This window comes from Macaca fascicularis, chromosome 5 (genome assembly GCF_037993035.2).
Source record: "Macaca fascicularis isolate 582-1 chromosome 5, T2T-MFA8v1.1".
Lineage (NCBI taxonomy): Eukaryota > Metazoa > Chordata > Mammalia > Primates > Cercopithecidae > Macaca > Macaca fascicularis.
The window spans coordinates 150561762-150576853 of NC_088379.1; the positions used below are offsets into that span (position 1 = coordinate 150561762).

The 15092-nt window shown below is 37.8% G+C and overlaps 1 protein-coding gene across 2 annotated transcripts in view; it reads left to right on the forward strand.

Annotated features, from left to right (window-relative positions):
* Positions 1-1905: 1905 nt before the first annotated feature.
* Positions 1906-15092, forward strand: part of C5H4orf51 (chromosome 5 C4orf51 homolog) — a 71503-nt gene continuing 58316 nt past the window's right edge. The window contains exons 1-2 of one of the 2 annotated variants that reach the window (XM_005556015.5): positions 1906-2279; positions 12607-12680. In XM_005556015.5, coding sequence (XP_005556072.1) covers positions 2047-2279; positions 12607-12680 — 307 coding nt within the window. In that variant the 5' untranslated portion in view covers positions 1906-2046. Of the gene's footprint in view, positions 2280-11946; positions 12081-12606; positions 12681-15092 lie in introns of those variants that run through there. The other variant, XR_012435148.1, reaches the window with a different exon arrangement.

Here is a 15092-nt window from a genome sequence, read left to right on the forward strand (position 1 = left end):
GGCTTGCCAATTATCCCTGCACCATTTGTTGAATAGGGTGCCCTTTCCCCACTTTATGTTTTTGTTTGCTTTGTTGAAGATCAGTTGGCTATAAGTATTTGGCTTTATTTCTGGGTTCTCTATTCTGTTCAATTGGTCTATGTGGCTATTTTTATACCAGTACCATGCTGTTTTAGTAAGTATAGCCTTGTAGTATACTTTTAAGATGGGTAATGTGATGCTTCCAGATTTGTTCATTTTGCTTAGTCTTGCTTTGGTTACACAGATTTTTTTTTTATTCCATATGAATTTTAGGATTGTTTTTCTACTTCTGTGAAGAATGATGATGGCATTTTGATGGAAATTGCATTGAATTTATAGATTGTTTTTGTCAATATGGTCATTTTCACAATATTAATTCCACCCATCCATGAGCAAGGGATGTTTTTCCATTTGTTTGTGTTATATATGACGTCTTTCAACAGTGTTTTGTAGTTTTCCTTGGAGAGATCTTTTTTTTTCTTTTTTTGAGGTGGAGTCTCGTTCTGTCACCCAGGCTGGAGTGCAGTGGTGTGATCTCAGCTAACTGCAAGCTCCGTCTCCCAGGTTCACGCCATTCTCCTGCCTCAGTCTCCTGAGTAGCTGGGACTACAGGTGCCCACCACCACGCCTGGCTAATTTTTTGTACTTTTTAGTAGAGATGGGGTTTCACCGTGTTAGTCAGGATGGTCTCAATCTCGTGACCTTGTGATCTGCCTACCTTGACCTCCCAAAGTGCTGAGTTACAGGCGTGAGCCACCGTGCCCATCCTCCTTGTAGAGATCTTCCGTCTCCTTTGTTAGGTGTATTCCTAAGTATTTTATTTATTTATTTATTTATTTTTGCAACTGTTATAAAAAGGGTTGAGTTCTTGATTTGATTCTCAGCTTGGTTGCTGTTGGTGTATAACAGTGCTACTGATTTGCGTACATTGATTTTGTATCCTGAAACTTTACTGAATTCATTTATTAGATCTAGAAGCTTTTTGGATAAGTCTTTAGGATTTTCTAGGTATATGATCATGTCATCGGTGAACAGCAACTGTTTGACTTCCTCTTTACTGATCTGGATGTCCTTTATTTCTTTCTCTTGTCTGATTGCTCTGGCTAGGCCTTCCAGTACTATGTTGAATAGAAGTAGTGAAAGTGGGCATCCTTTTCTTTTTCCAGTTCTCAGGAGGAATGCCTTCAACTTTTCCCCATTCAGTATAATGTTGGCTGTGGGTTTTTCATAGATGGCTTTTAATATTTTGAGGTATGTCCCTTCTTGCCAATTTTGCCTCAAGTTTTAATCCTAAAGGGATGCTGGATTTTGTCAAAAGTTTTTTCTGCGTCCATGACCTTAATTCTTAACCCTGGCTGCTCTTTAGAATCCTCCAGGATTAAGCTTTAAACAAATAGTGATGCCTGGGCCCTGCTCCACATCAACTAAATCAGAATCTCTGTGGTGGGGGCCTGGAGTCCTGCTTATTTTAACAGCTTCCAGGGTGACTAGTGTGCAGCCAGCCAGAGCACCACTACTCTGTGACATATGAGAAGCTGTTGAGTCACCTGCTATTGTTGACATTACAGGCAGTTCATGTTCTCTTCCAGACACTTGGAGATCTTTAGGAGAAGTGAATGCTTGGCACTGTTCTTTCATCTCATTTCCACTTCTTGAACCACCATCATTAGGAATTACTGCTTTATTTGTGATAGCAGTAAAACACAAATAATTTTGCCACCTGCTTTCTTGCCAGAATTATGAAGCAGCATATTTCTTAGAGCAAAATCCAGAAAGTTATATAACTTAAAAATTTATTAGTTAAAATTTGCCTCCCTCGGGAGACAAGGGGGTAGCATTTGTGGAATTTTGTGATCTGTTGCTTGGCAACTATATCTAAGACAGTTAAGCTTCTGCACTCTGTGAATTGTTGAGTCACAAAGTTTGGTGAGCCCAGTCAATTGCTTCCTGCTGCTAGAAGGAAATTAATTCTTCATTATGTAGAGGACTTGACAAGTTTTCATCCAGAGCAGGCCATTCGTAGTTATGTCACACTTCTTCTACTTGACTCCACAAATTCTTCTGCCCTTTAGCCCTCTTACTTCTCAAGAGTTTGATCTGATCAGACGCAAGGCTGGAGCATCTTGGCAGGATGAAACACGATGGTCAGATTCTTCCATGACAACATACATAGGCAGTTACCGGAAAAAACAACTGGACAAGTCCACATGCAGCCAATTTTCTTTTAGAGCAGGACAGCATCAGCCTGAGTGTAAACAGTAAGATTTCTTTGTAATTTGCACCGGGATATATCACTATAAATAGACAAGAGTGCCCTTAGAAGAAAGATGTATTGTAGACCCTGAAAGACTTCATAGACTTTAACCCTCTGTATTTTCTTTTGTAAATGTCAGCAGGAAGAAGAGCTAAATGTCAGTGACCAGCTGAAATTATGATCCTATTCTCTATTTAGTATTCCTAAAATTATATATAACTGCCTACTCCTGAAAGGATATGGATATGAATATTTGACTAAATTTTGGGTATTTGGAGTTCTCTTTTCAGCAAAAAGGTGCTCCTGAGAATTTCGCTTTGTTTCTTGTTTGGTTTCTGGCTTTCAGGGGCTTAGAAGTTCCTTCAGAGCAGGAAGAAATTGACGAAATCCTTCCCTATTCCCTACCTGTGGTTATTGCATTTTCTGAGTGTTTACTGTAAGCCAGGCCCTATGATAAGCCCAAAATCAAAAAAATTAATTTCAGTTTATAAAGTGACTGCAACTATAGAAATAACTAATCAGCACAAAGAAAGGAGATTTTTTGGGTGTCTGGTGAGGGAGGGAGTGTTGTATGTCTGAAGAGAGCTCAGTAAAACAAGTTTCCTCCAAGCTGGTTTGACAGGCAGGTGAGGTGGGGAATGGAAAAGCACAGTGCATGGAGAAAGAACCATTTAGCCCCAAACACCATCAAGGAGCTGTCAGGAGCTAAGTACATTTGAGAAAGTATAAGTGGGGATGTGGAAAAATATCAGGACTTGTTATTAAATCTATCTCTCTGTATATATTAATTGGTAAATATTTTATCCAAATTCTTGGAACCTATTTGATAATCAGTTGAATTATTAACCTCAACTTCAGATGTCAGCAATAACCCACATAATACCCTGATAAATATTAGTTATATTTCCATCCAGGCCTTTCCAAATCATCAAAACAAGTGCTTAAAGTTAAAATGTCTCAGAAAGACTTCCCAGTTGGGTGCCTTGCATGGTTTAGTCCAACAAACTATAATTTCTGCATTTTAAAAATATCTCTCAAGTATATTGGCACTTAATTAGCTTTGGACATCCCTTTGCTAATTCTGTGATACTTGAGGTTCCTCTTGGCCAGGTAGTGGAGTTGTCTTAGTCATTTTCTGCTTCTACAACACAATACCACAGACTGGGTAAATTATAAATGATAGAAGTTTATTTGGCTCATGGTTATTGGAGAACGAGAAGTCCAAGAACACGGTACCAGCATCTGGTGAGGATGCAATAAGATGATCATCTTATCGCAGAGGGTGAAAGGTGGAAGAGAGCACTTGCAACAGAGAGAGATACCGAAACTGAACTTGCTTTGTAACAGCCTCCTCTTGAGATAACTAACCTGCTCATATTATTAATCTATTTGTGAAGGTCCCACACTTATGACCCAATCACCTCTTATTAGGCCCTACCTCCCAAAGCTATTGCATTGGGGATTAAATTTCTAACATATGAACTTTTAAGTGACACACTCAAACCATAACAGGAGTCTTTAAGCACTGCTGAGGTCCTTTTTGAAAATAGTGTTTGAAAGAAAGGTGGTATCCAAACAGATCCATTTACCAGAGTAGGAAAAAAGGTACTATACTTAATAACTGAAAAAAATGCAGGAATAGGACATCTGTTGAAAATGTATAGAACATCTGTTGAAAATGTATAGAACTTTGAATTTTTTCCTATTCAGAGAGTGATCATTATGTGAATCATTCCAACCAAGGCGGCCTGTGACATTGCAAAACACAAAAGAGCATGGGCTTGTGAGGTTCACCTGTTTTTGGAACCTCAGAAATGTAAATACATTCTTTGCACAACTATTGCTTATTCTATTAGACGCTAAGAAGAAGCAAGTGTTATAAATGAAGATGAAGTACAGATTGAGCTCATTTTGAAAGTACTGATTATATTCTAAATTTGCTTTGTTTTTAATCTTTTTCATGGCTAATTTTAGTCCCAAGGACAAATGTCTTTTTAAGTTCTGAGCAAAAGCTATTTGATTAAAATTCCATAAGGCTATTGAGGGACATTCTACATCACTGTAAAATCAGAATGGTCCAAGGAGAATTATTGGGACAAAACATAAAATGACTGATCATATAAAGTGGGTTAAGTCAAGAAAGTATTAAAATATACAAAACATTATATATTATACTTTTTACTCATCATATTTATTTACCACATACATTGAATATTCATATTGTATGAGGTAGAAAAAACTTGGTAAAAGTCTTGATCATTTGGTTCTGAACCAGTTTTAACTGCAGATATGTAAATTTATAAATATAATCAAAAGGATTCTGAATTTGGAGAATGGAGATTAGTGTGATACAGACCTTAAGCTATTATGAAATATTGTCATCAATCCCAGTTGTCTGCCAAGGTTAAAATAAGGGAAGGGTCACATTTTGGAATTCCTAAGACAGGAATGTGGCTCAAGTATAAAATATTAAGTCTTGATTCTTTCTGTATTCAAGACAAGGAATGAAATGGCATATAAATTGGGAAGTAAGAACTAAAACTGTCTTTGTTTGCAGATGACACTATCATCTACATAGAAAATCTGAAAGAATCAGCAAAAAAAAAAAAAAAAAAAAAAAAAAAAAAAAAAAAAAAAAAAATCCCGGAACTACTAAGCTATTACAGCAAGATTGCAGAATACAATGTTAATATATAAAAAATCAACTATTTTCCTATGTATGAGCAATAAACAAGTGGAATTTTAAATAAAAAACATGATACCATATATATTAGCATCTCCCAAAGTTAAACACTTAGATATAAATCTAACAGAATATGTACAAGATCTACATAAGGAAAACTAAAAAATTCCAATGAAAGAAATCTAAAAAGAACTAAATAAATGTAGAGATTTTTCCATGTCCATGGATAGGAAGACTCAGTATTATCAAGATGTCACCTCTTCCCAAATTGGTCTATAGATTAAATGCAATTCCAATAAAAATCCTAGCCGGTTAATTTCTGAATATCAACAAACTAATTCTAAAGTTTATATGGACAGGCAAAAGACCAAGAATAACCAACACGATATTGAAGAAGAACATAGAGTTGGAGGACTGACACTACCTAACTTTAATGCTCACTATAAAGCCAAAGTAATCAAGATAGTGTAGTATCGGTGAGAGAATATATCAATGAAGCAGAATAAAGAGCCTAGAAATAGCCCCACATAAATATGGTCAACTGGTCTTTGACAAAGAAGCAAAGGCAATACAATGGAGCAAATATTGTTCTTTTCAACAAATGGTGTTGGAACAACTAGACGTCCACATGCCGGAAAATTAACTGAGACACAGACCTTATACCATTCACAAAAATTAACTCAAAATGGATCATAAACCTAAATGTAAAATGCAAAACTATAAAACTCCTAGAAGATGACAGGAGAAACCTTAAATAACTTTGGGTATGGCAATGGCAATGATATTTTAGATACAACACCAAAGGTATGATCCATCAGAGAAATAATTGATAAGCTGAATTTCATTAAAATTAAAAATATCTGTTCTGAGTAAGACAATGTCAAGAGAATGAGAAGACAAACCACAGACTGGAAGGAAATATTTGCAAAAGACACGTTTGAAATTTTTGTATTTTTAGTAGAGACGGGGTTTCACTATGTTGTCCAGGCTGGTCTTGAACTCCCAACCTCAGGTGATCCATCTGCCTCGACCTCCCGAAGTGCTGGGATTACAGGCATGAGCCACCGCGCCTGGCCATGCGTGATACAAACTTTTAATATTTAAATTAAAAGAGGAAATTAAAAAGTTAGTGCTTACCAGTATCAGTTAAAAATGATGTGAAAAATGCCACATATCAGCCCAGGCAACATAGTGAGACCTCATCTCTACAAAAATAAAAAAAATAGCCGGGTGGTGGTGACACATGCCTGTGGTTCCAGCTACTTGGGAGGCTGAGGTGGGAAGATTACTTAAGCCTGGGAGGTGGAGGCTGAAGTAAGTCATGATTGTGTCACTGCACTCCAGCCTGGGTGACAGAGTTAGACCCTGCCTCAAAAAAAAAAAAAAAAAAAAGAAAAATGGCACCTGCAACATGGCTAAAATAGGTCACATCTCTAGGAAGAAATGTAATCAAAGATGTGCAAGATCTCCACTCAGAAAACTAGAAGACATTCGAGAAAATAGAGGCAATCTAATAGGAGATACAAACCATGTTCATTAATTGAAAGATGATTGATGTGGTTTGGCTCTGTGTCCCACCCAAATCTCATATCCAGTTGTAATTCCCACTGTCGAGGGAAGGTCTTGGTGGGAGGTAATTGGATCATGGGAGCAGTTTTCCCCATGCTGCTTTTGTGATAGTGAAAGAGTTCTCATGATATCTGATAGTTTAAAAGTGGCAGTTTCCCCTGCATGCTCTCTCTCTCCTGCCACCATGTAAGATGTGCCTTGCTTCCCCTTCGTCTTCTGCCATGATTGTAAGTTTCCTGAGGAGTCTCCAGCCATGTGGAACTGTGAGTCAATTAAACCTCTTTTGTTCATAAATTACCCAGTCTCAGGTAGTATCTTTATAGCAGTGTGAAAATGGACTAATACAAGGATATTGTAAAAATGTCAGTTCTTTCCAAATTGATTTATAGATTTTATACGGTTCCAATAGGTGTTTTTGTAGAACTTGACACAATGATTCTAAAATTCATGTGGAACTACAAAGAGCCAGGAAATAGCTGAGATACTCTCAAAACAAACAAAACAAACAACAACAACAACAAAAAGGTGAGGGTCTTGTTCTATCAACAACAAACTTACTATAAAGCTTTAATAGTTGAGGCAGGTGCTTTCATGAAACAAGAATAAACAAAGACCAGTGAAGCAGCATAAAGAGCCAGAAACAGACCCATGCATATACAAATACTTGATTCATAAAAAAACAAAAAACAAACAAACAAAAAACAGCAAAGCAGCAGAGAAAGGCAATGTTTTCAATTCCAAATAAATTAATTCAGATGAATTAAATATCAAAGTGTAAAAGGCAAATCAATGAAACCATTAGATGACAATATGGAGAATATCTTGACTATTTCAAGGTTGGCAAATATTTCTTAAACAAAACACAAAAAGCACTAACTGTAAGGAAAAAGTTAGATAAATTTTGAATTACCTTAAAATTAAGTGGTTCTATTCAACAAAATACAAAATTAAGGGTGTATAAAAAGGCAAGCCACAGAGAAGAATATATTTTCAACTTAGTGACTGACAAAAGGCATCTATGAGAGATATATGTACTTATATACGTATATGTGTATATATATGAATTTGTAAGAACTCTTACAAATTAATACCAAAAAAACACAACCCACTAGAAAAATAGGAAAGAGACTTCAAAATTAAATCAATAAACCAAGATATCCAAATAACCAATAAACATACCAAAGGTGCTCAACTGCGTTAGCAATCATAAAACGCAAATTAAAACTACAAAGAGTTTATGCTAAACACCTTCCAGAAAAGTTAAAATTTAAAAGACCATTAATATTAAGTGTCAATTATAGACCAATGGCACAGAATAAAGAACCCAGAAATTAAGCCACACACCTACAGTCAACTGATCTTTGAAAAAGTCAATAAAAATAAAAAAGGGGAAAGGACACACTATTCTATAAGTGGTGCTGGGAAAACTGGCTAACCATATGCAGAAGAAAACTGGACCCCTAGCTTTCACCATATAAAAAAATTAACTCAAGATGGATTAAAGACTTAAATATAAGACTTCAAACTATAAAATCCTAGAAGAGGCTGGGCATGGTGGCTCACGCCTGTAATCCCAACACTTTGGGAGGCCTAGGCAGGCGGATCGCCTGAGGTCAGGAGTTCAAGACCAGCCTAGCTAACATGGTGAAACCCCATTTCTACTAAAAATACAAAAAAATTAGCTGGACATGGTGGCAGGCGCCTGTAATCCCAGCTACTCGGGAGGCTGAGGCAGGAGAATCACTTGAATCCGGGAGGCGGAGTTTGCAGAGAGCCAAGATCGAGCCACTGTACTCCAACCTGGGCGACAGAGCTCCGTCTCAAAAAACAACAACAACAACAACAACAAAAACAAATAATAATAATCCTAGAAGAAAACACCTAGGTAACACTCTTCTGGACATTGCCATAGGCAAAGAATTCATGGCTAAGTCCTCAAAAGCAAACACAACAAAAACAAAAACTGACAATTGGGACCTAATTAAACCACAGAGCTTCTGCATAGCAAAAGAAACTATCAATTGAGTAAAGAGACAACCCACAGAATGAGAGAAAATATTTTTAATCTATACATCCAACAAAGGACTACTATCCAGAATCCATAAAGAACTTAAATCAACAAGTAAAAACCAACAAACCCATCAAAAAGTACTCAAAGGGCCAGGTGGGTAGCTGACGCCTGTAATCCCAGCACTTTGAAAGGCTGAGGCAGGAAGAGGATTGCTTGTCCCAGGAATCTGAGACCAGCCTGGGAACATAGGGAGACCTCATCACCCCCCAACCCCCCCAAAAAAAGAATTAGCCAGGTATGGTGGCATGTGCCTATGGTCTCAGCTATTCAGGAGGCTGAGGTGGGAGTATTGGTTGAGCTTGGTAGTTCGAGGCTGCAGCGAGCTATGATCATGCCGCTGCACACCAGCCTGGGTGACAGAGTGAGACCTTGTCTCAAAAAAAAATTGCACAAAAGATATGAATAGACACTTCTCAAGAGAAGACACAACAAGTGGCCAACAAACCTGAAAAAATGCTCAGCATCACTAATCATCAAAGAAATACAAACCAAAACCACAATGAGATACCATCTCACACCAAGCAGAATGGCTGTTAATAAAAAGTCAAAAAATAACAGATGTTGATGAGGTTGGAGAGAAAAGGGAACATTTAAACACTGTTAGTGGAAATGCAAATTAGTTCAGCTCCTGTGGAAAGTAGTTGGGAGATTTCTCAAAGAACTGAATATAGAACTACCATTGACCCAGCAATCCCATTACTGGGTATATATCCCAAGGAAAGTAAATCATTTCAGCAAAAAGACACATGTGCTCGTATGTTCATTGCAGCACTATTCACCATAGCAATGACTTGGAATCAACTTAGGTGCTCATCCATGGTGGATTGGATAAAGAAAATGTGGTATGTATACACTATGGAATACTACACAGCCATGAAAAAGAATGAAATAATGCCTTTTGCAGCAACACGGATGCAGCTGGCAAGTGAATTAATGCAGAAACAGAAAATCAAACACAGCATGTTCTCACTTATAAGTGGGAGCTAAACAGTGGATACACATGGACATAAAAATGAAACAGTAGACACTGAGGGCAGAGAGGGAAAGGAGCAAGGGTTGAAAAACTACCTATTGGGTACTAAGTTCACTATTTGGGTGACAGGTTCAATATAAGCCTAAATTTCAGCATCACACAATATATTCATGTAACATACCTGCACATATACCCCTTGAGTCTTAAAAAAAAAAAGCCTACTAAGTGTTGATAAGGATGCCTAACAATAAGATCTCTCATATACAGCTGATGGGAACATACGTTGATGACGCACTTTAGAAAAAGTTTAGTTTTACCTTCTACAGTTGATTCTATGGATATTGTAGACGTAGCAATTCTACTCCAACTGAAATGTGCTTTCACATGTACGTTGAGAGACATGTACAATAATGTTCTTAGCAGTACTTTTCATAATAGCCAAAAAAACTAAAACAAGCAAAATGCAGAATAAGTACTATTCATTGACAGAAGCGTCAGCTGTGGTGTGGTCATACAATGGAATACTGTATAGTAATGAATAAGAAAAACTATGGTTCCACTCAATAATCTCACGAACATAATGTTGGGCATTTTGAACCAGGTGACATACTGTATAATTCTGCTTACATAAAATTAAAAAAAAAAAAAAAAAAAAACCCCAGCCCAAACCAAATTATAGTTTTTAGCGATAAAATATATTAAGAGAAGCAATTAAGTGGTTCCTGTAGAAGTTGGGAAATTGGCCCAATGACCACCTGTATCAGACCATCTGCCCCAAATCTACTGAACAATAATTACTGGGGATTTAGCTTAAAAATCTGCACTTTTAAATTCATACCCCCAGGTGATTCAACTGCTGCTGTTGGTTAGGAGAAGAAAGATGCAGAGTAGGCGACCAACCCCTGTCTCAGGAATGATTAGGGCTGGTTTGTGTGCTGAATACATGTATAGGAATATTTTAGGGCTCGTTAGGCTGATATCAATTCCACTCTACCCCTGCGTCACAGAGTTACAGGTTCCTGAAGCATGAGGACCCTCCTCCCTCAATCAGAGACCCCCAAAATAATTACTACCATGTGTTGAATTCTAGAAATTGATGACTTTGTTCATTCCATACAAAATAACCTGCGCTTCCCACCCAGTCCCTGCTTGCTTAGAGTGTCATATTTGGATTCAAGGAAACTGGGATACAGATGTGTTTCAAAGGATACACACTGCATCTGTGAGTCCCCAAGTTACTCCGCTGATATTAAGTTTTTGGTTTTTTCAGAAACCAACATAATTACTGTAATCTTTCTTATCCCATTCATAGCACTTATCTTATTTCGAAAACAGCTCCCTAGAGAAACACTCATAAATCCCTTTGAAATAATTATAAACTTAATGTTTGAGCTTTTCATGCGCAGAAGTTGAAAATGTTACCCTTTTATGACAAATTAGAGAACAAACAAATCACTAAAGATGATAAGAAAGTCCAACTGTAGTTTATTTAATGGGATTGTGGGATTACAGTTGGGAGCATGGAAAGAGTGGAAGAGAACAAACAAATGTTTAAAAACGAAATAAAAAGATGAATGATTTATATTCCTCTGGGTAAATACCCAGTAATGGGATCACTGGGTAGAATGGTAGTTCTGTTTTTAGCTTTTTGAGGAAATGTCATACTGTTTTCCACAATGGTTGAACTAATTTACCCTCCTACTAACAGTGTACAAGTGTTCTCTTTTCTCTGCAGCCTTGCCAGCATCTGTTATTTTTAACTTTTTAGTAATAGTCATTCTGATTGGTATAAGATGGTATCTCATTGTGGTTTTTATTTGCATTTCTCTAATGATCAGTGATAATGAGTTTTTTTTCATATGCTTTTTGGCCACATGTCTTCTTTTCAAAAGTGTCTGTTTATGTTCCTTGCCCACTTTTTAATGAGATTGTTTATTTTTTTCTTGCAAATTTGTTTAAGTCCCTTTAGATGCCGGATATTAGACCTTTGTCAGATGCATAGTCTGCAAATATTTTGTTCTCTTCTGTAGGCTGTTTACTCTGTTGATAGTTTCCTTCGCTGTGCAGAAGCTCTTAGGTTTAACCAGATCCTCTTTGTCAACTTTGGCTTTTGTTGTGATTGCTTTTGGTGTCTGCGTCATGAAATCTTTCTAGAACATAACAACACATGCATGCGAATGTTCACTGCAGCATTATTCACAATAGAAAAGACATAGAATCAAACTAAATGCCCATCAATGACAGGTTGTAAAAAGAAAATGGGGTACATATACATCATGAAATACTATGCAGTCACAATAAAGAACAAGATCATGTCTTTTGCAGAAACATGGATGGAGCTGGTGGCCATTATCCTTAGCAAACTAATGCAGGAACAGAAAACTAAATACGGCATGTTCTCATTTATAAGTGAGAGTTTAATAATGAGAACACATGGACACAAAGAAGGGAACAACGTGGCCGGGTGCAGTGGCTCACACCTGTAATCCCAGCACTTTGGGAGATTGAGGTAGGCAAATCACAAGGTGAAGAGATCGGGATCATCCTGGCCAACGTGGTGAAACCCTGTCTCTACTAAAAATACAAAAATTAGCTGGGCTTGGTGGTGCGCGCCTGTAGTCCTAGCTACTCAGGAGGCTGAGGCAAGAGAATCACTTGAACCTGGGAGATGGAAGTTGCAGTGAACCAAGATCACACCACTGCACTCCAGCGTGGTGACAGAGTGAGACTCCGTCTCAAAAAAATAATGAAACTACAGACACTGGGGTCTACCGGATGGTGGAGGGTGGGAGGAGGGAGAGGAGCAGAAAAAAATTGCTATGGGGTATTAGACCTAATACCTGGGTGATGAAGTAATCTGTACAACAAACCCCCATTACACGAGTTTATCTAAATAACAAACCTTCACGTGTACCTCCAAACCTAAAATGAAAGCTTTAAAAAAAGATAAATGGAAATTCCTGTAAGTCCATAGGCTTCATGTGATTTATAAATCCATAAATTTGTAACTTGTTTCTTCTACTTGCTTTTCTTAGGATGTCATTGCCAAACAGTTCTGCCTGTCGTCTTCTCTGCTGGGCTGGTACCCAAGAGACTACAGATGTCAAAGGTAAGTGCAACATGAGAAGTTTCTGGGCCCAGCCCTTTTGCCAGGGTTGCTGTGTTTCTTTCAGGTTCTTTTTTTTCTCTGACTTCACTGAGATATGATTGACAAATAAATATTGTAAAGAAAATGTGGTATGTATATACCATGGAATACTACACAGCCATGAAAAAGAATGAAGCTGTGAGCTGTGGCTCACACCTGTAATCCCAGTACTTTGGGAGGCCGAGGTGGGTGGATCACTTGAGGTCACGAGTTTGAGACCAGCCTGGCCAACATGGTGAAACCCGTGTCTACTAAAAACAGAAAAACAATATTAGCTGCGTGTGGTGGCGCATGCCTGTAATTCCAGCTACTCAGGAGGCTGAGGCAGGAGAATCGCTTGAACCCAGAGCTTGCAGAGCTCGCAGTGAGCCGAGATGGTGCTATTGCACTCCAGCCTGGGTGACAGAGCAAGACTATGTTTTAAAAAACAAAACAAAACCAACCGACCAACCAAACAAACAAAAACAGACCTACTCTCTTAGCAATTTTTTTTTTTTTTTGAGACAGGGTCTTACTCTGTTACCCAGGCTGGAGTGCAATGGTGCGATCTCGGTTCACTGCAACCTTTGCCTCCCAGGTTCAAGTGATTCTCATGCCTCAGCCTCCCAAGTAGCTGGGATTACAGGAGCCTGCCCCTATGCCTGACTAATTTTTGTATTTTTAGTAGAGATGGGATTTCACCATGTTGGCTATGCTGGTCTCAAATTCCTGACCTCGTGATCTGCCCAACTCAGCCTCCCAGAGTGCTGGGATTACAAGCATAAACCACCATGCCCCGGCTCTCTTAGGAAATTTTAAGTATACATTGTAACTAACCATAGTCACCATAGTGTACATAAGGTCTCCATAAGTATTCATCTTATAACTGAAAGTTTGCACACCTTGACCAAAAATTCCCCATTTATCTTACCTTACACCTCCTGGTAACCACTGTTCTACTATGCTTCTATAACTTCGACTTTTTAGATTACACATATGAGTGAAATTATGCAGTTTTTGTCTTTCTGTGGCTGAGTAATTTCACTTGGCATAATGTCCTCCAGGTACATCCATGTTGTCACATAGACCGAGATGTCCTTCTCTTTAAGGCTGAATAATTTTCCATTGTATGTATATACTGCATTTTCTTTATCCATTCATTATCGACAGACGCATAAGTTGTTTCTAGATCTTGACTCTTGTGAATAATGCTGTAATGAACACGGGAGTGCAGATAGCTCTTCAAGGTCATGATTTTATTTCCTTTGGATATGTATCAGTAGGATTGTTGGATCATACAGTAATTCTATTTTTAATTTTTTTTGAGAACCTCCCAATTACCATTTCCATCAACAGTGGATAAGGGTTTCCTTTTCACACATCTCTGACAACACTTATGTTTTAACTTTAATAGCCTTTCTAACAGGTAGAAGTGATACCTAGCTGTGGTTTTGATTTGCATTTCCCTGAATTTAGTGAGGTTGAGAACATTGTTATATACTTTTTGGCCATTTGTATGTGCTATTTGGAAAAATGTCTCTTCAAGTCATTTTCCCATTTTTAAATCAGTTTTTTTTCCTGCTATTTAGTTGTATGAGTTTGTATACCAAAAGTATCTGAGACAGGTCTCAATCAACTTAGAAAGTCTATTTTGCCAAGGTTAAGGATACATCTGTGAACAGCCTCTGGATGTCCTGACAACATATGCCCAAGGTTAGGGTAGAGCTTGCTTTTATACATGTTAGGGAGACACGAGACATCGGTCAATGCATATAAGATGTACATTGGTTCAATCCAGAAAGGCAGGACCACTCAAAGCAGGGCCTACCAGGTCAGAGGCAGATTTAAAGATTTTCTGATTAGCAATTGGTTGAAAGAGATTTTATCTAAAGACCTGGAATAGATTAGAAAGGAATGTCTGGGTTTTGATAAAGGGATCTGGAGACCAAGGTTTTATCATGCAAATGAAGCCTACAGATAGATTTCAGAGAGAATAGACTGTGTTTCTTATCAGATTTAAAGAGTCTGTTCTATCAGTCTTAAACTCTCTCTGTTGATGTTTGTGAGGCATATCTGACCCCCAGTTTCCATCAGACCCTGAACTAGTTTTTCAGGATAATATGAAATGCCCTTGGCTGAGGGGAGCGTCCACCAGTCAGTTGGGGGCGCTTAGAATTTTATTTTTGGTTTACAAGTTCATTATGTACTTTGGATATTAACTCCTTATCTGAGAGATGGTTTGCAAATATTTCCCCTTATTCTGTCAGTTTTCATTTCGTTGATAGTTTCCTTCCCTGTGCAGAAAGTTTTTGTTTAATATAGTTCCATTTGTTTATTTTTACTTTAGTAGACTTTGCTATTGATGTTATATCCAAAATTCACTACCAAGACCAA